The 25,320-nt window shown below is 48.9% G+C and overlaps 2 protein-coding genes across 13 annotated transcripts in view; one reads left to right on the top strand and one right to left on the bottom strand.

Annotated features, from left to right (window-relative positions):
* ZBTB17 (zinc finger and BTB domain containing 17) overlaps nucleotides 1-3,018 on the top strand; it is a 31,821-nt gene extending 28,803 nt beyond the window's left edge. For 2 of the 7 annotated variants that reach the window (XM_027609841.2, XM_027609886.2), the window contains 3 exons: nucleotides 33-242; nucleotides 358-447; nucleotides 534-1,203. In XM_027609841.2, the coding sequence (XP_027465642.1) occupies nucleotides 33-242; nucleotides 358-447; nucleotides 534-817 (584 nt within the window). In that variant the 3' untranslated portion in view covers nucleotides 818-1,203. Of the gene's footprint in view, nucleotides 1-32; nucleotides 243-357; nucleotides 448-533; nucleotides 1,205-1,230 lie in introns of those variants that run through there. The other 5 variants (XR_003522874.2, XR_003522873.2, XM_027609859.2 and 2 more) reach the window with 5 other exon arrangements.
* Nucleotides 3,019-3,216: 198 nt separating this feature from the next.
* The window catches only part of SPEN (spen family transcriptional repressor), a 92,513-nt gene continuing 70,409 nt past the window's right edge, over nucleotides 3,217-25,320 (bottom strand). For 2 of the 6 annotated variants that reach the window (XM_027609813.2, XM_027609829.2), the window contains exons 6-14: nucleotides 23,837-23,962; nucleotides 22,427-22,540; nucleotides 21,293-21,406; nucleotides 20,278-20,378; nucleotides 5,511-13,680; nucleotides 4,588-5,088; nucleotides 4,229-4,423; nucleotides 3,800-3,958; nucleotides 3,217-3,382 (exon numbers count right to left, since the gene is read on the bottom strand). In XM_027609813.2, coding sequence (XP_027465614.2) covers nucleotides 3,251-3,382; nucleotides 3,800-3,958; nucleotides 4,229-4,423; nucleotides 4,588-5,088; nucleotides 5,511-13,680; nucleotides 20,278-20,378; nucleotides 21,293-21,406; nucleotides 22,427-22,540; nucleotides 23,837-23,962 — 9,612 coding nt within the window. In that variant the 3' untranslated portion in view covers nucleotides 3,217-3,250. The remainder of the gene's footprint in view (nucleotides 3,383-3,799; nucleotides 3,959-4,228; nucleotides 4,424-4,587; nucleotides 5,089-5,510; nucleotides 13,681-20,277; nucleotides 20,379-21,292; nucleotides 21,407-22,426; nucleotides 22,541-23,836; nucleotides 23,963-25,320) is intronic. The other 4 variants (XM_027609782.2, XM_027609792.2, XM_027609802.2 and 1 more) reach the window with 4 other exon arrangements.

The raw sequence follows: 25,320 nt of genomic DNA, 5'->3' as shown, positions 1-25,320 counted from the left end.
ACGGCAGGCGAGAACCTTGCCTTCCCCCCCAGGAGAGAAGCCTTACCTGTGTGACAAGTGCGGTCGTGGCTTCAACCGGGTGGACAACCTGCGTTCCCACGTGAAGACCGTGCACCAGGGCAAGGCGGGCATCAAAATCCTGGAGCCCGAGGAGGGGGGTGAGGTCAGCGTGGTCACCGTGGATGACATGGTCACGCTGGCCACCGAGGCACTGGCGGCAACGGCCGTCACTCAGCTCACAGGTGCGGGCTGCGGGCAGCAGGGGGTGGTCACGGGCAGCTGGCCTCCGCGGTGGCCGCAACGGGGCAGGAGCCTGAGGCCTGAGGCCCCGCGGACTCCGCCCGCCTTTGCCCGCAGTGGTACCAGTGGGGGCCGCGGTGACCGCCGATGAGACGGAAGTACTTAAGGCCGAGATCAGCAAAGCCGTGAAGCAAGTACAGGAGGAAGGTGAGGGGGGCCGCCCAGAGTGTGAAAACCGGTGGGCCCCCCGAGGGCTGTCCCCGTCCTGACCATGGCCCCCCCACCTCCCACAGACCCCAACACCCACATCCTCTACGCATGTGACTCCTGTGGGGACAAGTTCCTGGACGCGAACAGCCTTGCGCAGCACGTGCGGATCCACACGGCCCAGGCGCTGGTCATGTTCCAGACGGACGCGGACTTCTACCAGCAGTACGGGCCAGGCAGCGCGTGGCCGGCCGGGCAGGTGCTGCAGGCTGGGGAGCTGGTCTTCCGCCCTCGGGACGGGGCCGATGGCCAGCCCGCTCTGGCAGAGACTCCCCCCACAGCCCCTGAATGCCCACCGCCTGCAGAGTGAGCAGGCGGCCCTCCTTGTGACTGTTTATTTAAGGATGGCTGGCACCCTAGATCTGAGAGGGGTGGCCCCGTTCCCTAGAGAGAATAAATTTGATTATTTTCTAACGCTGCCTATAGCTCCCTGTGGGGGGTGGGGCGGGGAGCTGGCAGAGCTGTGGCCGAAGCCACGGAAGGGCTGCCCCTCCCAGGCACCAGCCGGCACCGAGCTGTTCCTTGGCAAAGCCGCCAGGCTGTCCCTCCCGCAGAGTGGGACGGGTACCTCTGGACCGGTCTAGAAAAAAAAAAAAAAAAAAAAAGGCTGGCTTCCTTGTCCAGAGTCGGGGTGTGGGCGGCACGCTTGGGGCCAGAGAGACCGTGGCTCCGTGCACCCCATCCCCTCATCCAGTCTCCTCCTTGGGCTTCTCACCTGTTTAGCTTCAGGACCTGAGCTCCCCTCTCCGCCATGGAGCACAGCTGTGACGCTGCTCCCCCCTCTGCCCATTGGGTTGGCTTACCAGGATCCAGGCAACCCAGAGAGAGCCCAGCTCAGAAGCCCATTCAGCCAGAGCGGCAAGGTAGGCAGAGAGCCAGGCCCAGCGGGCCACGGGCCCAGTTCTTTTGGGCTTGGGGAAGCAGGAGGGCTCCCCCCTCACTTCACAGGATCAAGGCCGAGCCAGGGCCCCACTCTTTTGGGAACATTTATTTGCCCTGAATCGATGGAGTCTACGACCAGGCTGAGGGTCAGAAACCCGTGGCCAGGAGCTTTGATGGGGGGCGGTGGGGGACACGGCCAGCAGGGGCCGTGGAACAGCTCATCCTTACCCTCCTCAGCAGGGAGAGCTGATGCCGTCCCTGCCCCTCTACAGTTTGCTCCGAGCAGTTGTAATCCCTCCCTCAGAGATGGCGCCACCTCCTCACTACGAGAGCCCCGTGATTCTCTCGAGACCATCAACTCTGTGGGCCTGTCCCCACCCCGCCCCCCGCCCCCCACCTCCCCAACTTGTAGTGGGTCCCGCTGCAGGGGAAGCCGGGCCCAGATGCCCCACCCTCCTCGCTGGCACCGGGGCAGACCCGAAGGAGGAAGGGGCGAAAGACGAGACACCAAAGCTTGCCTGCGAGGTTTCAGTTTGCCTGGTGGGTGGTTCCCCCGCCCCCTCCTCCCCCCGCCCCCCCATCCGACTTTGAAGTGCCTTCCACGTTACCCGAGAACAAATAAGTTCAGTCTGTGGCAGAAACCTCTTTTGTACAAGATAACGTGATGCTTGGGGAGGATTAAGTGGCAGGAAGGGAGCAGGTCCCGTGGACAGACTTGGGGAGGGAAACAAGCGGGACGAGGGCCAGCTGTTCCCATAAGCAAAGGACCCTTGGTCCTCCCAAGTGACAATCACATCCACACTTGACGTGTTTTGTATTTTTTAATAAAGTTTGTAATCCAATGGACACACAAAACAAAACTGCGCTGAGAAAACCAGTTTCATAAATTAATAAGTGTTAGGAAGTTGGGGGGGGAGAAGGTCAAGGTAACAGGAAGAGGGGAAGCCAGTCGTTTTTGTAGTCTGTGTGTGTGTGACACTTCCAGATCGCGGGGGCAGGGCCCGTGCGGTAACGAAGCGCACTTATACAAATGAGTGACAATACAAAGTCTGAGTATGAAAATAAGATTCTTCTCTGAAAACACATTTTTGGCACAGATTAAAAAAAATGTATGTCAGGGGAATTTGATTTTTTTTAAGTCAGTATTATATATATTTATATATATTATATATTTATATATACACACATCCCAAGTTCCGCATATCCCACCAGGAAAGAGAATCCTTCTGTCTGCTCTTTTTCGATTGTAAACTATACATCCGGGTGAATCATAGTCGGTGGTGGCAGGAGAATTAAGAAAGGTGACACATTCAAATGAACAAGGGGAAGGGTGGGGTGGGGACAAAACAACCCAATGAAATGTTCCTTGACCCCAGTGTTTCGGCAGAAGCCTGATGTCCTGCGCGCGAGTCCTCGATGTGTTTCAGGTCCACCAAGACATCCAGAGTGTCACAGCCTGTCTTCACTGTGCAAAAGTCCAAGTCACTAATTTAGTGCAAAGGCAGTTCTGTTTTGTTTCTTAAAAACAAAAACAAAAAATTAATTCCACTGCCCAGTTCCTTTTCTCCAAAAAGAGGAGAGAGAGAAACCCAGCCCCAAGGTGTCTGCAGAGTCCATCGGGTGGTGGTCTGTCCTCGGGCTAAATGTCATGTAAACACACAGGTAGCAGCACCACTGCCCAGAGGGGTCTGCCCCCCTGAGCCTGGGGGGGAGCGGGCTCGAGGGTGAGGCTGGCGGCTGGCAGTGGAGGATGTCCCCTTCAGCAGCTGCTTCCTCCGCGTGACTGGGGGGGGGGGGGTCCTGGGTTTACTTTCTGCTGCAGAGCTTCGGGGAAATACACCGAGTGGCGGCCATCAGTGGTTCACACGGAGGCGATGACAATCATGAGGTGGGGAGAAATGTTGGAGACGCTGGCAAGGAGGTCGGGGGCGAGACGGGACAGGTGGCTCTCCGAGAACTCGCAGGGCGGGAAGATCTGCAGCACATAGGCGGGCTGGGGGGGGGGGTGAGAGAGAAGAGTGGGATCCCCTGTCTCCACGTCAGCCACCCCACTACCATTCTTGAACATTTCCAACTGGGGGCCCAACACACCGAGCTAGGGTGAGTCTGTTTCCCCGTCAGCTAATGCCCCCAGGACCGTCCACCGGGAGGAACCGAGGTGTCAGCAAACTAGGCACCTGAACGACCCCCCGGGGTAGCCTCCACAGCTCCGGTCTCGGCGGTCCCACCCTGGGTTAGCTCCAGGATGGGCCGCGGGGGCCCCACCTCTACACTCTGCTCGAGTCCTCTATCCAAACGCCCTTCTGCCCCCCTCGGAGAAACCTCTGGACTCCCCTGAGTCGGCACTGGCAGCCCGTGCCACCCGATTAGACGGCTGACCAGCCTGACCACGTGCAGACAGCAGGCTGACCTGATTGGAGCCAGGGTTGGGAACGTTGATGATCCCTGCCGCCTGCTTGGCCTGCAAATAGGTGATGAAGGCCGCCTTGAGGGACTCGGTCTGGCTGACGACATCCTCCTGGTCACGGCCGCAGGGCAGAGCCAGCAGCAGACAGTAATCCGTCTCCACCTGTGGCAGCAGCAGCAGCTGTCGGTCATCCGGGGCCTCCCCTCGAGACAGCGGCCCCGTGCGGAGGCCTGTCCGACTAGGGGTTCGGCTGCGTAGTCCACAATAGTCCCCCCTCCCGGGACCTTAAAGTCCCACCCTATTTGTTGACTGAAAAAAACCAGTTTCTGAGCCTAAGGGCATTTTACACCCCCGCTGGCGACAGAACGTGCGGGGCAAGCCACGTCCTCCCTCATGGGCAGGGCAGTCGCTCGCCTGGGCCCCGAAGCTCACCGTCATCCTTCGGGCAACCCCTTCCAGCTGTGAGGCCTCTAGCCGCATCCTCTGGGCGATCCTCAGCGGGGGGCCTCCTTCAGAGAGGGGCAGAGACCGATGGGCCAGGACATTGTTGCCAGAGACAAAGTGGAGCTGCACGGCAGCTGTGTCGTTCTTGAGGGCCAGCAGGCCCTGCCACACGATGGGGTACTTCTGCTCTCAGGGAGACAAACAGGAAGTAAGCTCCTGGCTGCACAGCAGAGCCATGCTGGACATGGCCCCAGACAACAGCTTACTGGTCTAAGCGGGGACCTTAGGACCTTCAACACAGCGCAAAGCTTGGAGGGGAGCCGGGGAGGACCCCTGCCCAGGCTTACCTTCAGAAGCTGGACCATATCCACAGGCCTCTGGGAAGTCAAGTGTGGAGAAGAATCTGGTTTGGGAGCGGACTGGGCTTCGGTGTGCGTCAGAGCCAGTCCTGGAGGGGTGCTGGGGCTTGAGGTTGTGGGGACAAACAATGGCTGCTTTGGGGCAGCCTGAGCAGGGAGAGGGGCCGGGAGGTCAGGCTTCATGGAGACGGACACGGGGGAGGGGTAGGAGGTCTGGCTGGTTTCTGCCTGCGCCCTCTGAACCTGGGCATGAGGCTCAGCTGGCCTGGTTGCAGGTACGGTTGGGAGGCGAGGCTGTTCTACTCCTGTCTGGGTCCCCTTTGCCTCCTGGGAGACCTGAGGCATCTTGCTGCTTGGTGGCTGGCCCGGCTGGCCGAGCTGGGAGGGCTGCGTGGGCTGGGCAGGCTGTGCAGACTGCACAGGTTGGGCAGGCTGTGCAGACTGTGCAGGCTGAGTGGGCTGCAAGGGCTCACCTTCAGGAGCTGGGCCCTGGAGTTCGGCAGGGGAGAGAGGAACGGAGTGGAGAGCGTGTTACACACGGCACCCTGCCCACCGCCCCCCACCCCCACCCCACTCCCCAGCCATGGGCTCCCGGGCAGGGTCAGCTGCAGGCACCCCCTGGAAGTCAGGCCCACAGCAGTGATCCTCTTGGGCACTCAGGATTGAGGGTTCTGGGGAGAGGTCACCCACTCTCCCCCACACCCCTGCAAGGAGGCACCGCCCCCCCCGGGGCCCCATCAGATCCCCCAGAGAGCCCCTTCCCAGGTCTTGGCCCTCTGCACGGTGATCGAATTCCCTCACCCTGAAATTTTGGGAGCGCCTCTTTAAACTCACAGAAAGGGCAACACGCGTCCGGGCCGGCGCCGGTACCTCAACCAGCGCAGGGAGGAACGCCGCGGGGCGGCACTCACCTGAGCAGCAGCCTTGGTCCGAGGAGGTAGACCGATGGAGGCGGCAGCCGGAAACTGGGTGTGCGCGAGCTGAGCGGGGCCGTGGTAGGTGCGGATGTCTCCGTATCTGTACTCCTGGAAGAGCTCCCCGCTGGAGTGCACAATCTGCACGCCGTGCGTCACCACCACAGGTGGGGTCAGAGGCAGCCCCTGCAGCTGGTTGCTGGGGGTGACCGTGAGGATGCGGGCCTCCCCGTGGGACGCAGGGGCCGGCGCCGCTTTGGCTTCCGCCGTCTTGGCCGCGTCTTTCCCAGGCTGCTGCGGGACCTTGCTGGCCGGCGGCCCCTTCACCACCCCATCCGCTGCCCGGGGCTGCTCGCTGACCGCCGTCACGTGCGGATGCACCATGATCCTCACGTCCCGGGGCACGGTGTACGGGTGCAGCCGGTACTCGGACTGCATGACCAGCACTTCTGACTGCACGGGGGCCGCAGCCCGAGCAACAGGGAGGTGATAATGCACTTCCTCCTCCGGAGGGTGCTGGGAGGCCAGGGCCGGCACACCAGCTGCAGCCGGCTGGGGTGTGCCCGCACGCTGTGGGGCCCTGACCTCTATCTGCTGGGGCTGCAGAGGGGCCCGCGGAGAGTGAAGGGTCTCCGGCCGGATGCTGTAGGTGATGCTGGGCAGTGTGGGCGTGTTCATTCTCACCTCGCCCTGGGACAGGTGGCTAAGGGACACAGTCTGGGTGATACTGTGGGGCGGCATGATGACAGACTGCTCCGGGTGTATGCTGGAGATGAACTGAGGCACAGGGATGCCTGCTGCCAGCATGACTGTGGCGTTAGTGGAGAGAGCAGTGGACGTGGTGCTGCTGGGGTGGCACGCTCTCGGGAACGGGGACGGAGCGGGCCCACTGGGTCGAGGAGAATGTGCATCTGGCTTTGTGGCTGCCAAATGGGAGACCGTTCGATCTGTCGGGGTGCTGGGCCCTGAGGCGACGTGGTTCACTTCTGTAGACAGTTTGCTGGGCAGAGCAGGAGGGTGGTGGGGATTGAGAGCGGACCCCAGATTCGCTGGCTGGAGGACCTTGGTCTCTATTTTGAGGGTGACGGGGTCAGCAAGCTTTTTATTAGTGGTGACGATGCTTGGGGTGAGGACCAGCTGGTTGTGAACCAGCACTGGGGGCGTGTTTATGCCCTGGGTGAGAACCTTCACCGTGCCACCCTGGGTGACAGGTGCAGACACGGAGAGGTGGATGGGCTCGGGCTTCTCCAAGGACGGACGGTCAGCCTTCACGGATGAAATCACGGGAGATGCGTTATACGTCTGGGCAGTCAGTACCAGAGTTGAATGAGTGGCCACATTGGCAAAGCCCGAAGGAGCCTGGGGGCCCTTGGGCGAAGGCTGTGACGGGGCCACAGAATCAGGCTTGACCTGGGACTTGGACACCGACTGTTGGAATTCGATGTCCATGGCACTGGCCGGGGGGATCTGGCTGATCTTGGCGCTGATCCGCTGTGGGCCTTCCGTCTTCTGCCCCGAGTAGCTCAGGAGCACGACCCCTTCAGACGTGTTCACACGCAGCCCGGTGCCAGAGCCCGCGTCTGCCGGGCGGTCGTCGATCACAGACATAGACCCTGGGTGGAACCGACTGTTCTCGTTGGTGCTGGGTCTGGGCTTGCACTTTGCCGATGGCGTCATCACCGCACCTGCCACCGTCACCGCGCCCGTGCTGGTGGCGGTCGCGCTGCCAGATGCGGCAGTCACTGCACCCGCTGTGACAGTCACCGCGCCCGCATTCATGGCACCCGCAGTGGCGTTCACAGTGCCCACGGCGGCGTTCACTGTGCCCGCGGCGGCGTTCACCGGAGCGGTGAGCACATTCACCGGCCCCGTGAGAACATTCACTGGCCCCTTGAGGACATTCACGGGGCCGGCAGGAGTGTTCACCAGGCCTTTCAGAGTGGCCACTGAGCCCTTCACGGGGCCCTTCAGGGCGTTCACGGGGCCGGTCAGGGCGTTCACGGGGACCAAGGAGACGTTCACCAGGCCTGTCAGAGCACTCACCAGGCCGGTCAGGGTTTGAGGAGCTGGTTTTGCCAGAGTTATCTTTTGCGAGTTCTCCAAATCGATGCTCACGGGCATCCGGCTAATCACAGAAGTAATTTTGGGAGCAATGACTGGAGCCACCTTTTCCTTTTCCGCGGCTACTGGAACCTCTGGGGCCTGTGTGTCAGAGGTGTTGGGTGCTGGAGCTGCTGGTTTCTCTTCTAAAGGTGGCTTTTTGGGCTCAACTGGAGGCAGGGGCGGTGCCTCGTGCAGGCAAGGGGCAGCGCTCACAGGCTCCGCGATGGCGGCCGTGACACTGGTGGAAGTGATGCCAGTGGCAGAGACGTATTTGGGGTCCATGAGGATCTTCCTCAGTGTACTGGAGCTGGTGTCAATGTCGGAAGCTTTCGTGTCTGGGGGAAGAGCTGGAGATGGGGTGGACTGAGCCCGAGGATCCTCCTGCCTGGTGATCCACTCGGTGACCTTGGTAGGGGGGCTCTGGTGTGGGGCCCCCCCAGAGGCAACAGGGGGTGGGAGCTTTGCTGCAGTTACCGAAGGGATTGTGGGGGTACTTGAGTCACTGGGTGGGGTCACGGGGTCACTTTCAATGATGGAATGCACCTTGAATCTGGCTTGAGGTTCATCCTCCACTGGTGCTGGCTGGGAGGGAGGGGGAAGGTCTGGGAGCGCAGACACTCTGGTGGGAGTCTTCTCTTCAACGCTGCTTTCTTGGGGCAGATTCTCAACGGATGGAGTCTTGCTTGGGTCCGAAGCACAGGACTCAGACGGAGTGGACTGGGGCTTTTCTCTCTGCTGCTCTTCCTCTGGAGTTTCTGGGGGTGGCACTGCCGTCCCCTCATCTGTAGCAGGACTCTTGCATTGAACTTGGTCAGGTTCAGGGATGTGGGTCTCTGCAGTGCCCCCCGGTTTCTTATTTGTATTCCGTTTACGACGTGACCGACTTGACTTCTGGCGGCCTTTCTCTTTCCGAGCAAGAGTGACTTCTGCTTCTTTTGACCCTTTGGCTTCTGGCACTGGCTGGGAGGTTCCGCTGCTGTTCCCCCCAGCTTCCTTGGTATCTGCTGGGTCTGCTGAGGGGTCAGGGGCACTAGCTGGTGGCCCAGAAGATTCTGTAGCAGCTTCGGTCTCCAAGATGCCAGACACGGCCTCATTGGTCTCAGGCTCCATGCCCTCCCCAGGGGGCTGCGGAGCCTGAGAGCGGGCCTGTGGATCTGTCTGGGATTCGGCGGGGTAAGGTGCCGCTGCTGGGAAATTTTCTGCCTCCCCAGAAATGTCGTTGATGATGGAGCCAATGGCTGCAGCCAGTTCTGTTTCACTTGCTTGGTGTGCCGGCTTGTCTCCGTCCTCGGTGGAGAGGCCGTCTGGTGCATCTGTGGCCGCCGCCTTGAAGGCCGCGGAGGAGGCTTCAGTGAGCTTTGCGATGTTCTCCACAGCCTGCTCCAGCTCCATCTGCTTGGCTAACTGATTGGCTTCTGGGGACGGCGCAGAGGCAGACACATCTTCCTTCTCCTCCACTTCCTTGTCCGGAGGGGCTGGATCACTGTTCAACTGGGATGATAAACTCCCTTCCTTCTGGGGACTCTCGCTCTTCTCGGCAGGGCCGGCCACCACCTCCGCTTCCTTCTCCACCGCCAGCCCCCCGGCGCCCGCCGCCACACTCGGACTGACACTGGTATCCACATTTTTCAGATTTGCAGATTTGTCCACTGCTGACCTAGAGTTTCGAGATCTTCCTCTCTTTGACTTGGAGTTTTTTTCAGGGGCTGTCTTCTTCTCCACCACTTCGACTGCGGGGTCTTCTGGTGCATTTTTGTCTGTGCTCATTTCTTTTTTGTCACGTTTTTGTTCATTTCCTGCTTCTTCTTTATCAGCCTTGGATTTTGTGTTACTTTCTTTCACGCTTCCTTGGGGACTCACCTCAGCGGCTGCTTCCAGACGTTCAGCATCTACTTTTGGCTCATTTTTCCCCCTTTTCCCTTGTGGGCCACCAGCAGCTCCTGATTTTTGGGCTCGTGGGGACCTCCATCCCTCGGCTGGTTTGAGTGTCTCAATTGGTTCTTTCACCTCGGTCTCCTCATCTTCTTCAGCCCGACGGCGGGTTTTTGGAGGCCTCCCCCTCCTTGGGGTTGTGGGGACCGCCGCGGCCTCCTGCAGCTCTCGCTCCAGTCTCTTCCTGGTCACTCGTGGCTGCTCCACAGGCTCCTTGACAGGAGAGCGGCTCTCGTGGTCACCCATGGTTGCATAGACACTCCTCACATTCCGGCGCCTTGTTCGGCTGAGGGGCAGACTTGGTTCAGGGTGTTCTGGGTCTGCGGCTGAGTTTTTAGAGGCGGTCCTTGTAATCTTCTCTGCCTCCATCTTCAACTCTAAAAGCTTCTGTGCTTCTCCCCGAGGAGAACTGGACCGCTTGAGCTTCTCCCGGTCTATGCGCTCGCTCTTCCTGGTGACAGGCTTCTCCACGGTACTTGCTGCAGCGGCCTGAATGGGGGTCTTGGAACGCTTGCTTTTGTTTGGCTTTTTCTCTTTCGTAGCAACTGGAGGATCAACCTCAGTGTCTTCAGAAGCTTGAGGCTGGACCTCAGGGACAACTTCAACTTTCTGATTTGCACTAGGCTCAACATTAGCTGCTAAGTTTGGCTTTTCCACTTTTGGCTCATCAGCCTCCTCAGGCTTCTGAGTTGGTTTTGAAAGTGGTTGGGTACCATCGGGTTCTGGATCTGTGGTGACCTCTACCTGGGAAAATGAGGCCCCGGGAGTTGGAGGCTTGGTGTCCAAATAAGGCAGCTGGTCAGCTGATGAGTCCTCTTCCACAACCAACGGAGCCCCAGCAGCATCTTTACTGGGGTCCACTCCTGAGGGCAGGTCAGCCTGTTGGGCTTGCTGCACAGCAGTAGCAGCCTGCTCAGACACAGGCTTCGCTTCTTCGGAGGCGGAGGCGGAGGCCGGCTCCCTGGGCTTCTCTTCTGTCACCAGGGGCACCTCCCCGGCCTTGTCGCTGGCTGTCTTCTCCAGTGCCGACGACGTGGACTCCGGAGCTACAGCTGTGACAGCAGGAGGCCCAATCGGAGGGGGAGTCTTCAGTTCTGACTCTTTACTCTCAGAAGCAGATTCTGGGGTCTCAGGAGGATCCTCGGTATCTTCCTGTTTCTCAGCCTCTTTGGGTTTTTGGTCTTTTTCCTTTTCTTTCTGTTGCATTCGTGTGAGTTCCATAAATCTGCTATGGAAAAGAACTACTGGCTCTTGAATCAAATCGGCTGTGCTGTTCGCTCCATCAGATGTCTGCCGCCCGTACAACCTACCAGAAATGAAGTCTGGTTCTTCATCTTTTCTCTCTAGATGCTGCAATCGCTTGGAATCTTGTTCAAAGATTGAACTGTGTAAAAAACGAGATGCAAATAACTCTTGTCTTTCCTGTTCTTCTTCTTTATGATCATCTTTTTTATCATCCATTTTTCCTTCTGAATCAGTCCGAATTTTCTTCTTTTTCATGTACCAGGATGGAATAGGTCTTGGAGCAGAGTCAACCTTTTCTTTATCTTTGTTGTTTCGAAAATTAGCAAAACGGGAGTCCCAATCAAGGAAAGACCAATTTTCTTCTCGAGATGAAGAGAGTGATTTAGCTCTTTCAAGCAAAGCCTTGGTGTCTGGTGTGATTGTCTTATCCAATGCAAAAGAATAAAATTTGTTCCTTTCTAAAGAACTGGAGAGTCTTTCATCTCGCTCACGTAGTTTGTCTTCTCTGTCCCTCAATAAAAAAGACAGCCGAGAACTCTCATATAAAGCAGAGGCTCTGGGTGAGTGGGACTTGTGTTCACCATCTTCATCAGAATCAGAAGGCACCTCACCAGGTTCCAAGTCACGTACAGACCTCTTTCGAAGGCTCTCTCTCTTAATTATGCTGTTTGGGAAACTCACGTCAAATCTGCTGGCATCTTGTTTCATTTGAGAATCCCACCGATTTAGTTCATCTTCAGAATTCAAGACAGAGAGCTTTATTTTGGCCATGTCTGCCATCTGTTCTCTCCTGCTAGAATCATAAGGATTAAACTTTAAGGACTCTTCTCTGACTGTTACGTTAGAATAGGGGAGACCTTTTTCATCTGCCTTAGGAGACCCTTTTACTGACAAGAGCCTAGGGGAGCCCACAGGGTCGTCTTCCTCATGGAAGGAACCATGCCGGATACTGGGAGAGCCACCAGTCCTTTCGGAGTCTTCACTGATTTGGCGTGAACTTCTGTAATTCCTCTCTCTCTTGGTGCAGGTATCAAAATCAATGTGGTCCATCCTTTTCTTTTTGCTGGGAGGAGAGTCATCAGTGACATCTTGGGGGGGTTTGCCTACCTCGTGAACCAGACTCCGTCTTTCATATTCATCTACATCTTTTTTAGGACTGCCAAACTTCTCAGACTTGGCAATTTCCATCTCCATCTGCTGTTTTCTACGGCTCTGCTCCATTTGTTTTCGGTAACTCTGCGTGTGATCAATATCAATGCCAATTTTTTCTTCAGTATTTACTGAATGTGGTTTCTCTTGGCTTGATTTACATTCAAGTGTCTCATCACGAAGACTGCAATAGTTTTTCCTAATATCTTCTCTCTCTGGTCCTTGATCATCTAATAACTGCAGCTGTTTGAGTTGTGGTTTTGAGGGAATGGGTTTTTTTGCCTGGGTTTCTTGATTTTCCACAGATTCGCATACCAGTTCTCCCAGCCTCGCTTGCAGGTCTGAGTTGGGCCTTGAGCCAGTCCCAACAGAAACACTGGCAAGCTCCTGACAGTCTTTGGGGCTGGGAACAGCATTAAGTCTGTCTAGTTTGATTTTTTTAGATTCTCGTTTAAGGGTTTCTTTCCTCACAGGCTTTCTTTCTGACTCTCCTTCCCTCAGAAGAACGACATCTCTAGATGATAGGTCAGGTTGCTTTTTTAAAAGGACCCGAGCGTCCTCCAACTCTGGACTACTTTTCTTGACTTCTGATTTTTGCCTTTCTGCTTTCAGATTGGAATCTGCAAAACGCCTCTTTCTCGCTTCCAGTTTCTCCAAATCTACAGCGCTGACCCCGTCAGCAGTCTGCTCTGGTTTTAGGTGCTTCCTGGGCTTAAGCCTACCTTCCTTATCTACCACTTCGATGTGGCTAGACAGTCCCTTTTCCTTTGGCACTTTCATTCTAACAGATTCCAGTTTAGACAAGTCAGACTTTGTAGGCTCCGTCTGACAGACCTGAAGTTTCTGATCTAGGGCAGAAGACTTGGCATTGTCATTATCAAGCCTGGCTTTCAGCTTTTCCAAAGAAGTGTGGTCAATAACTTTCCCCTCTTTCTCTTTCACTCGAGTCAAAACCACACAGGGCATGAGCTCCAGGCGGTTTTTTGCTACTCCTTCTTTGTCAGCTTTCTCTCTGCTCAATTTATTAGAACTCCTTGATTTTTCAGGGCTCTGTTCTCGCTCATTTTCTTGGTCTGTCTCTGAAGACTGAGAACTAGGGGAATGAACTTTTCCTTTTCGTTTCTGCTTTTCAGTCTTGTCCTTTTCTACTTTTTCCTTCCTTATTAAGCGTCTCTCTCTTTCCACTCTCTCAGGATCGAAAGTCCTTTCTTTATCTGTCTTTTCATTTTTAGCATAGCGTTCCAGACGAGATTTGTCAAGTTTGTCATATCTTGGAGGGGAAAGTGAGCTACAGCTCCCACTTCGGTCTGAGGATCGGCTGTAAATCCTCCTTTCAGAATCACTTGGCAAGCGCTCCGACTGCGAGGGAGATGCTCCAGGACTCTGCGGGCGTCGCAAGTGCACCGGACTCTGACTGCGCTCAATTGGCCTCCTCTCATGGTCTCTGTCCCGGTCAGACTCAAACCTTTCACGCTCTCTCTCTCGTTCCCTTTGCCTGTAACTGTACTCCCGGATATCCTGTTCGTAAGGGTCATTTCTGTAATCCCTGTATTCTCGAGGATCGTCATAGTATCGTGATTCATAGTAGTCTCCTTGGTAGGTTTCCCATTCTGAATAAAATTCTCTCCCTCGGGCTGGATAGTCCCGTCTGGAATCCTCAGGATATGTGCCCGGAGTACGAACATTCTCGTAGTACGTACGATCTTGGCTATAGTCGTAAGACCCCCTCCGTTCCTCTCTACCAAATATGAAAAAGAATGTATTAGTTCTTTTGTTTTCTTGTCATTGACACATTAAATCACACACGAGATGACAAAATCCTGCTTCTAAAAATCTTGGGCGCCTGAGTGGCTCAGTCAGTTACGTGTCTGCCTTTGGCTCAGGTCACGATCCTGGGGTCCTGGGATCGAGCCTCACGTGGGGCTCCCTGCTCAGTGGGGAGCCTGCTTCTTCCTCTCCCTCTGCCACTACCCCCTCCCCCGCTCGTTCTCACTCTCTCTCAAATAAAGTCTTAAAAAAAAATTTGCCATTCTTTACTCATTAGTTAGACGTGGACCATCCAACACTATCCGTAGCCACAACCCACACATGGCTACTGAGAACCTGAAATTTGAGATGTGAATACAGAATACACACCGGACTTGGTAGATTTAGTTTTATTAAAAAAAAAAAAAAAAAAATTCTTCAGTAACTTATTTAAATTGGTTATATGTTGAAATAATATTTTAGACATACTGAGTTAAATAAAATTAATTTTACCTTTTCATTTTTTACTGTGTCTACTAGGAAATTTAAAACCACAAATTTAGGTTGCATTACGTTTCTACTGGACAGCACTTCAGCCTTTTTTATTCTTTTGGTTGAGGTGTCACGACTTATAATAAGCACTAGTATTCAACAGTACCACATCCCCACATTTCTAAGTCTTTCATAATTACTTTTCTGTCAAAAGATATTCTTATCACAACTTGGGAAACAAATGCATTATAGGGAAAAATAGAGAATAATTTAACTGAAATCCTCTCACCTACATGACCCACATGATACTGATAATACCTCCCAGTTCACAATTTAAAAAAATACACATTGGGGGGCCAGTCTCCCTCGGCTATCTCCTCAACTGTAAAATGGTGGTAACCTTTCCTCATAAGGCTCTTAAGAAGATTAAATAAGATAAAGAGTTTTAAGAATTTTCCTGACATAATGTGAGGCACATACCTGGCCTTCAGTAATGTTACTTTTCCCCAAGCCACCAACTGAACACAAGCTTTGTAAGAGGATTTCTCAACTGTAAAGGAATTCACTGTGGTTTCCTCTTATAGTGACCTATCCAGGGGCATTCAAGATAGGATTAAATGTACACACAAGAACACGTATGATGGATAAAATGAAATTCACCCGTAACAGAGACCAATTCTTTCACTTTTGTTCACTCTCCATTTCTGTTCCCTCAAGGTCATACATTCTACACAGTATTGCCATTAGTGGCTTACTGAAACACAAAAAATTTAGAACTTAAGCCCCTAAAAGGCATGAGTTTTTTTTCGGGTCTTCTTGTAACAGTGTTTGGCTCATAGGAGGCACTCAAGTATCTGTTGAAAGAATGAACCTTAGAAAAATATGTCAAAGCTACTACTGGGTGATGTTCTATCCCACCCTCCACAGCAAATGAAGCATCTAAGACTGAACATTCAAACACTGGAAGCATCAATAAAACATTATTATATGTATTTATACAGAATTTCTCAGTCCAAAGAGAATATTTTATGGTATATCTGTACTATTTTAATTGGATTCAAGATGATCTTTCTCAAGTTCCACAGGAATCATACTCTTTGCCTAAATAATGACCAGCTACCTTAAAATAAATGTTACTAAGCATGGAACTCGGCTAATTTAATTCATTGCCAACATAAATACAAACTCCAAGGAAGCATCTTTTCATACATAAAGGTAAACATACTATATGCTTTCTAATATAAAGTGATTAGCACACCTAGAATGGTCATTGGCTCACCGCCCACATTAACAGTGGGCTTGGGACGCCTGGGTAGCTCAGTTAGTTAAGCATCTGCCTTCAGCTCAGGTCATGATCCTGGAGTCCCAGGATCGAGCCCTGCATAGGGCTCCCTGCTCAACGGGGAATCTGCTGCTCCCTCTGACCCTACCCCCTTATGCTTTCTCTCTCTCTCTCTCAAATAAAAAACAAACAAAAAAACACAGTAGGCTTAAAATAATACTATAAAAACAGAAGTATGTTTAGATTAATCAAACTAAAACTATATCCAAAAATATGAAGTTACATAAGTCAAAGGTGTATGTGTAAACATTAGTGCTGGAGCACTATTCAGTTTAATAAATACTGATTTTGCACATATTTTGCTGGGCCCCTTGACCACCAAAAGAAATGAGTGTTCCCGCCCTCAAAGAATGCAAGTCAAGCAGGAGACAGCACAGCTGCACACTTGTACCTTGGACAGAAGGGTGTCCAAAGAACCTGGAAAAGCCAGGTGTTGAGATAACTCTGTTCACATGACTGCACAATATCCCAACTCCCCTAAGTAGGTGGGAAATTCACCTAAAACGTAACAGGATCTTGTAAATTCATCTTTTTCTTTTTTTAAAGATTTTATTTATTTATTTGAGAGAGAGAGAATGAGAGAGAGCACTAGAGGGAAGAGGGTCAGAGGGAGAAGCAGACTCCCTGCTGAGCAGGGAGCCCGATGCGGGACTCGATCCCAGGACTCCAGGATCATGACATGAGCCGAAGGCAGTCGCTTAACCGACTGAGCCACCCAGGCGCCCAAGGATCTTGTAAATTCATCTTGAGAATCATTTTGGTAAAGTGTATAAAGCTCAATGCACTAGCAGATAGGGGCACTGGGCTTATCTCCAGCCCATGGTCTTAGCCTGTGACCTTATCAGCAAAGTCATCTGGTCTTCAGTTCCTACCAAAAGTAACAGGAAAAAAGAGTCACGGCCCTATCTCTCTGACACAGTATTTGAGGGAATAAATGAAATGCTACTTTTAAACTGCAGTACCCTATGCAAATCAGTCACTGCATTCCTAGGCTAAGCTATCATTAGAGGTAAAGCATTTTTTTCATTCATGCATTAACTATCCAGTGGGATGACTTCCTTCCACTCTATGGAAAGGGCAAAGAACCTCAAGTCCTACTGCAAGGAATTATTCCATAAGCACTGCGAGATATCTTAGTGGCAAAGGGGGCAAAACTGAGTCACAGTTAAGTCCCATATCCTCCTGCTTCCTACATTAGGAGATAAACTCCATTCAACAGGGATAAATAACCATGGGTAAGAACTAAAGAACAAAGCCAGAGCCAGATCATTAGCAAAATGAGTGAATTTAAGCGTTAACATACAAAAATGAACACCCGCACAGCATTACCCAACCCTCGGACAAGACATTATTCTCTGAAAAATATTTCATGTATGCACAGAGGATTTTAAAGGATGTTTTATGTCTTAGGTGCCACTAGACCACCAACACACCTTCCACTAGCTTATGGGGAAGGATTCCTATAAGCACTTAAAATGTTAACAATGCCTTTAAACTGCTACTTGGGGAGCCAGGATGGAAAACGTTTTTCTCTCTCCACAGACCCACATGTTCTCCGACATATGCATATGCATCCTGTCTCACACACACATACACAAACTGACACAGGAAAGCCTTGTATCAAAACTGACTTTCTGGCTAAAGGACTGTGGATTCATCTACTGGCAAAAAACTATCAAATCCTTAGAAGTTCAAGCTTTGGGGAATTTGGCTGTAGGATACATTTTTCATTTAAAAAACCTCCCCCTGGGGCACCTGGGTGGCTTAGTTGGTTAAGTGACTGCCTTTTGCTCAGGTCATGATCCCAGGGTCCTGGGATCGAGTCCCACGTGGGGCTCCCTGCTCAGCGGGGAACCTGCTTTTCTCTCTGCCTGCCACTCCCCCTGCTTGTATGCTCTCGTTCTCTGTCAAATAAATAAAATCTTTAAAAAAACAAAACAAAACAAAACAATCCTCCTCAGGGGTGCCTGGGTGGCTCAGTCGATTGGGCGTCTGCCGTCAGTTCGGGTTGTAGTCCCAGGGTCCTGGGATCGAACCCCACATCAGGCTCCCTGCTAGGCGGGGAGCCTGCTTCTCCCTCTCCTCCCTGCCTGTGCTCTCTCTCTCTCTTGCTCTCAAGTGAATAAATAAAATCTTAAAAAAAAAAAAAAATTAAAAACCTCTCCAGGGTATGTGTTGTGGTGAGCACTGTGTATTGTTTAACACTGATGAATCATAGACCTGTACCCCTGAAACAAATACATTGTACGTTAATAATAATAATAAATAAATCACTAATAATCTAACCACCCTGAAATAGATAAAAATGCTATATATAAATTTATGTATGTGTATATACATATATGTATTCTATATGTGTGTATGTGTATACATATCTTTCCAGTCTTTTTTCTTTGCATATGTTACTTTTGTTTTATAAAATTGGGTCATACTGTACCCTACTGCTTTATAACCCACTTTAAAAACTCTCATTAAATCATAATATTGCATTATTAAATATTTTTATTTATTTATTTTTTTAAAGATTTTATTTGTTTGACAGAGAGAGAGACAGCAAGAGAGGGAACACAAGCAGGAGTGGGAGAGGGAGAAGCAGGCTTCCAGCCGAGCAGGGAGCCCGATGCGGGGCTCGATCCCAGGACCCTGGGATCAGGACCTGAGCCACCCAGGCACCCCTGCATTATTAAATATTTTTAAAGAAAAAGAATGCAAGGGGGTGCCTGGGTGGCTCAGCCGTTAAGCGTCTGCCTTCGGCTCAGGTCCTGACCCCAGGGTCCTGGGATCAAGCCCCACATCGGGCTCCCTGCTCAGTGGAGAGTCTGCTTCTCCCTCTCCCTCTGCCTGCCGCTCCCCCTGCTTGTGTGTTCTCTCTCTTTCTCTCTGTCAAATAAATAAATTAAAAAAAGAAAAAGAATGCAAGGATGGTTCAACTACAAAACTCAATCAACATTACACACCATATTAATAGAATGAAGGAAAAAACACATGATCATTTCAAATGGAAAAAAAAATCCAGCACCCTTTCATGATAAAACAAACAAAACAAAAAAACCAAACACCTTATCAAAGTAGGAATAAAAGGAAGCTTTCTGAACATAATAAGTGTATGAGAGGGAACCTGGGTGGCTCAGTCAGTTAAGTGTCTGCCTTCAGCGCAGGTCATGATCCCAGAGTCCTGGGATCAAGTCCCACATTGGACTGGCTCTCTGCTCCGTGGGTAGCCTGCTTCTCCCTCTCCCTCTGCCCGCCACTCCCTCTGCTTTTGCTCTCTCTCTCTGTAAAATCTTAAAATAAAATAACAACAAAAAAAACACCAACCCCTCCCCAGGGCCACCTGGCTGGCTCAGTTGGTAGAGCATGTGACTCCTGGTCTGGGGCTTATAAGTTCACGCCCATGTTTGGGTGTAGAGATTAGTTAAAAATAAAATCTTTAAAAATAAATAAAAATTTAAGAAAACTGTCCCAGTATTCAATGACTGCCATACAATATTCCACAAGAAAATGACTAAAAAATATATATATATATATATATACATTCTATGACTTAAAAAGTGGCAAGAACAGGCAGTAAAAAGGGAATATATTCCACAGGTTTCGGGGCAACACAATCAGGATCTGACTCCTACTTGTTTGTAGACCCCCCTTTTATACCTAAACCAGAGTGTCTAAAGACGTTTTTCATACATAGCCTTTTACCACATGTGTACAGAGGTGGAGATCCAGTGGTGACATTCCAGGAGACTTAATCACAAAGGTATGTCTGGACAAACAGCTTGACCATGTGGATGATAGTTTACATTTTCAAATGTGATCGGCTATTGAAGCACTTGATGACACTATGTTAGGGTGTTTTAATATATTCAGTCTAAAAAGGAGTCAATCATCAGTTTGGGGACAGTTCTAAGCTAACAGAGATAGCCTGGTCCAAACTATGAGACTTAAAATGATTCGGGACTACAATGTTTCCTATAAGCAGCAGGAAAAAAAAAAAAAATCAAATACTACATAACCATGACCAAAAAAATTAACAGGAGTAAATAAGGTTTCCTTTTATATTGCTGAAGTTACCAATTTATATATGCTTTGGCTTACTGATTCACCATTTAGAAGATTCAAATTTAAAACAAAGAAAGCTCCTGATAATCTTTTTCAATTAAAAAAAAATTTTTTTTTTCCTTAAAGTAGGCTCCACGCCTAGTGTGGAGCCTAATGCAGGGCCCAAACTCACGACCCTGACTGAGATCAAGACCTGAGTAAAGATCAAAAGCCAGACACTCAACGGACTGACCACCCAGGGGCCCCTCAATTTTTTTTTTTTTTTACTAACGGTATGAGCACATGCACAGTAATAATCTGCATGTTGTCATTACTAAATATATAGGACACTTAGTTTACAGTGCTCTTCAACATGTTACCATATTTAATTTAAAACTGTTAAGCAGGATGATTTGTACATAAAGTTATAATCTAGCAAAACGGTAACTCTTTCAAATTCTAGGAGCATTCAATGAGAAATGTATTTAGCTTAACCTAAATCCCACGAGCCACAAGAAAACAGAATTCATAAAAATAAACCTGTGTTTCTGTATGAGGAGACAGAAGGAAAGGAGTTTTTCGGGGATAAGTGTAGAAATAAGGGGTGAAAAATAAAATGTAATCCCATCTAAGTCTGATGTATTTGGTATTTTAAAATCCAAGCTATGCTGATAGGTTTAAAATACATACCTTCTTGCTTGGGAAAAAAAAAATACATACCTTCTTTCTGCTAACATTTCATAAAAGTCTCTAATATCTTGACCAGATTTTTCCATACAGTGATAAAATGCCAGCTGACTTTCCCGATTTGCAAAGTCCACCTTAAAAAGAAAGAACAGCAGGTGTTTGATTCAAGTTTCAGGTTTTCAAGATGGAAAGCATTATTGAATTTGAAATCCTTCCCAACATAGCCCTCTGGATAAACTTCAAGTAAGAGCAATCTGTCTCAACTAAGTGAAATAGTCCTAACTGAAACTGTATTTTGTTAACATGAAATCTCTCTCAAATTCAATAGAAATCTCGATATAGAACTATAATTTAAGGTCCCAGAACCCAATACTGAAGGAGTGGAAAAGGCAAAATGGAAAACTGAAATAATACCTATCAAGATTCTAGGTTGCCAAATAATCAGATCAACTAAACCCAGAGTCTGTGTTAGATGTAAATTTGCTGGAACCACAAGTTAGAACATAAAATAAAATAAAATATCGAAGAACATTTAAACTTCACTCACAGCTGGACCTCAGAGTCATTTAAGCCTATGATACCCATCATCTTTCAATATCTTATTTCAAAAAAGAATCGTTTCAATTTAACCATGATAGTTAGTATTAAGTGCATAAATTCCTTCAAATTATCATGAACAAGAGAAGAGGAAGAGAGGATCATTCAGGAGGCTGGAATGAGTGATACGTTGAGCTCCTGGGTGTGCAGATACCCACACGTGAATGTGGGCCAGCCTGCACCAAGAGCATACATGTAAGCGTCAGGTACCTGGGGTGTAAAGAAGCACATTTCCTTGAATGACATGATTTTTAGGGAAAATTCTGTGGCTAATGACGCTGTGGCCTCAAGTAGCCAAGTATACAAATAGTAATATTCCCTTTAAAAACAGGACATACAGTGCATATCCTATAAACCACTCCCCTTGCTGGCCACCTACAAAATGCATTATTAAGAGAGTGGGATCTCAACATGATTTTGTTTCACTTCTGTTTAAAGTCATTCTGCACACCTTAATTTTATTCCCACCGATTTTCCTCCCCTTGGTCTCTTTTACAGCTGCTTGTGCATATTCAATTTCATTGTAGAGAACCAGGGCCATGCCTTTTAAGCGGTCAAACACCACCTATAAAAAACAACAACAAAAAAACAAAACAAAAACCAAATAAGAGCCTCATCCACTAGACTTAGTGTCAGTCCCAAGAAAATCCTAAGTCTCAAGGACGCTGCCAAGAGAAAACATATTTATATATTTTTTATTCTAGAAAAAATATCAGGCTTTTCCTGGTGATGCATGTTGTAGTGAAAACACACAATAAAAATGTGGAGGGACTGTTTACAATTGTGGATATTGTGGCTTGAGGTACATCATGCCTTTATTTTGTTTTTCTGTATTTTATTTTCCATGTTGACTAAGTCCTGTACTATAGTCAAGTAAGCATTCTTATAGTTCTGGCTCAAAAAAAAAAAAACAAAAAAACACACCCCTGAAAGAGAGAAAACAATGTAGAATACTGAATCAACAATAAATTTCAGTGAATTCTGGTTGTAAGTAGAATTCTTAACTTAAAGCTGCTGGATTTTTTATTTATGCTAACAATCTTTATGTTGTGTGTCTCTCCAAATGACAAAAGCTACACTGAAAGAAATGCCGTGCCCACCACAGTGTGAATCTGCTCTTAAGGAGTTCAAAGCTCTCCTTTCACATAATGGAGTGGGGTCCAGAGACCCTCCTCCTGCTGGGCGCAGGTACATATTTTACCAACATCGGTTAGATGTGTATTCTGTTGTATGATCGTCCCTTTAAAGTCATCTTGTTTTTTTTTTTAAAATGAAGTCAATTACATATTAATGTGAATGCAAATAATTAGACGAATTTTAATGAGATAAAATTATAAAAACCCCTAAGAAACATTCTATTTAACAGTATTATGCAAATTAGTTTCAAAATTAATCTTGGCTAGTTCAAAATAGTTTTCCAAAATACTTCCTCATATCATAAGCTAATAGATACAGATGCCCTCCTATGACAAGTTATGAGTGATTAAAGAAAATGTCCACACTAAAACTTGGAGCTGACAGGATAGAATACTGAGACTAGGAAGTCAGAAGTAACTTGACACCAACACCAAAACCTCCCACTTACCTTTACCACAGGCCCATATCGGCAGAAATGTCGTGTTAAATACTGATCCGACACATTTGAAGAAAGCCCGTCTAACCACACACAGTTTGTAGGCATGCTTTTTCCAAAACCCAGCTGGATAGGAGAGGTGAAATTTCTATTAGTAAAGTCACCAATTATTCAACTACAGAATTCTGAAAAAAACCTGTCTTCTGTAGGAATCTTATCAACCATCATCCCAAAGGGCAACCATCTAGTTAAAATCAAATAGAAATTTATATAAAACCAATTCTGCCAGGCTAAGCAAGTATTAATTCATCAGATTTTAGATTATGGACTCTAGGCACTTAGCTTTTTTTCCCCTCTTAGATTTTATTTTTTATTTATTTTTATGTATTTATTTTTAAAGATTTTATTTATTTATTTGACGGAGCACAAGCAGGGGGAGCAGCAGGCTCCCCGGTGGGGCTCAATCCCAGGACCCCGGGATCACATGAGCCGAAGGCAGACGCTTAACCGACTAAGCCACCCAGGCATCCCTATTTTTTATTTTTTAAAAGATTTATTTATTTACGGAGCGTCTGGGTGGGCTCAGTCGGTTAAGCGTCTGCCTTCGGCTCACGTCGTGATCCCGGGGTCCGGGGATCAAGCCCTGTGTCTGGCTCCCTGCTCTGCGGGGAGCCTGCTTCTCCCTCTCCCTCCCCCAGCTTGTGCTCTCTTGCTCACTCACTCTCTCAAATAAATAAATATTTTTTTTAAAAAAAGAGTTATTTAGGGGCACCTGGGTGGCTCAGTCGTTAAACGTCTGCCTTTGGCTCAGGTCACGATCCCAGGGTCCTGGGATCTACCGCTGAATTGGACTCCCTGCTCCGTGGGGAGCCTGCTTCTCCCTCTCCCACTCCCCCTGCTTGTGTTCCCTCTCTCCTGCCTCTCTCTCTGTCCAATAAATAAATAAAATCTTAAAATAAATAAATAAATAAATAAATAAAATAAGAGAGTTATTTATTTATTTATGAGGGTGGCAGAAGGAGAGGAAGTCTCAAGCAGACTCCATGCTAACAGAGCCCAATACGAGGTTGGATCTCACGACTGTGAGATCACGACCTGAGCAGAAACCAAGAGTCAGACACTCAACCCACTGTACCACCCAGGTGCCCCAATATTTTATTTTTTAAGTAATCTCTACACCCATCATGGGACTTGAACTTACACCCTTGAAATCAAGAGTCACACGCTCTACAGACTCAGCCAGCCAGGCACCCCGGCAGGTATTAGTCCAGTGTGTAGTATAACAGGTGAGGATGCAGACAACTGTGTCACCTTCATGATTATCTAACTGTACTGCAGTTTTAAATAATGAGACATACACACAAAAAGCCTCCAAATCATAACAAATCGTAACAGCACAATAACTTATGCAAAGTCCTTTACCTTGAGGCGATTATTTCCAAGGTACTCCCCATCCATCTTCTTAATAGCCTTACAAACACTGGCAATATCACAGTACTGCAAGAATGCATACTGAGGAACTCCATTTACTTTCTTAATATCAATATCCTGGAAAAGCCAATGAGCACCACTCAGTGACATGCCGAAAGGAAAAAAAGCAGAATAATCCAGACCCAAATGAGGTGCGTATTTCTCAAAACAAGTCATATTCCCCAAAATCATTTTCTTAGTTAAAATTGTACATCGTGATTCAACTGTAAATAGCGTGAAAGACTACACAACACAGCATTTTTTAGTCACAACCATGAAAACCTTCCTATGTGAAGCTCTTTGCAGAAGAGAAATTGCAAACTCAAAATTTAAAATCCACAATACCTGTGTTAAGAGAAATTTATAAAGAAAAGGTTGTGCTTGATTCAAGTGGTACATATACTAAAACTGGAATACAGAGAAGATTAATAAAGAAAAGGCAGCCTTGGGGTGCCTGGGTGGCTCAGTTGTTAAGTGTCTGCCTTCGGCTCAGGTCATGATCCCAGGGTCCTGGGATCGAGCCCCGTGCATCAGGCTCCCTGCTCAGCGGGAAGCCTGCTTCTCCCTCTCCCTCTGCCTGCTTGTGTTCCCTCTCTCGCTGTGTCTCTCTCTGTCAAATAAATAAAATCTTCCAAAAGAAAAAAAAGAAAAGAAAAGAAAAGGCAGCCTATTTAATAAAAACATAAGAAATACAGTTGACCCTGAACAACAATGTGGTGGCAGGGGGGGCGGTTAGGCGCCAACCCCCAAGGCCGTTGAAAATCCAAATATAACTTTTGACTCCCCCAAAACTTAACTACCACAGCCTACTGTTGACCAGATGCCTTGCAGATAACATAGGCAATTAACACATATTTTGTATATATTATTACTGTACTCTTAAAGTAAGCTGGGAAAAGAGAATGTTAAGAAAATATTAAGGAAAAAAAAGTTCACATATAAGTGGATCCATGCAGTTAAAACCCATGCCATTCAAGGGCCAACTGTAATTCCCTTCTGCAACAATCTAAAATCCTTATTAGGGGCAGGCCATTTAAAATATAGTATCTGAGAAGAGTACGAATGGTAAAGAAATCAAGTTTTCAGGGGCACCTGGGTGGCTCAGTTGGTTAAGCGACTGCCTTCAGCTCAGGTCGTGATCCTGGGACCCTGGGATCGAGCCCCACAATAGGTTCCCGGGTCAGTGGGGAGCCTGCTTCTCCCTCTGACCCTCTCCCCTCTCATGCTGTTTCTCACTCTTTCTCTCTCAAATAAATTTAATTTTATTTACTTATTTACTTATTTGACAGAGAGAAACACAGTGAGAGAGGGAACTCAAGCAGGGGGAGAGGGAGAGAAGCAGGCATCCCGCGGAGCAAGGGAGCCCAATGCGGGGCTCGATCCCAGGACACTGGGATCATGACCTGAGCTGAAGGCAGACGCTTAACGGACTGAGC

Source organism: Zalophus californianus, chromosome 4, assembly GCF_009762305.2.
Source record: "Zalophus californianus isolate mZalCal1 chromosome 4, mZalCal1.pri.v2, whole genome shotgun sequence".
Lineage (NCBI taxonomy): Eukaryota > Metazoa > Chordata > Mammalia > Carnivora > Otariidae > Zalophus > Zalophus californianus.
The sequence above is the reverse complement of the archived record's forward strand: the minus strand, read 5'-3'. Positions and strand labels throughout refer to the sequence as shown.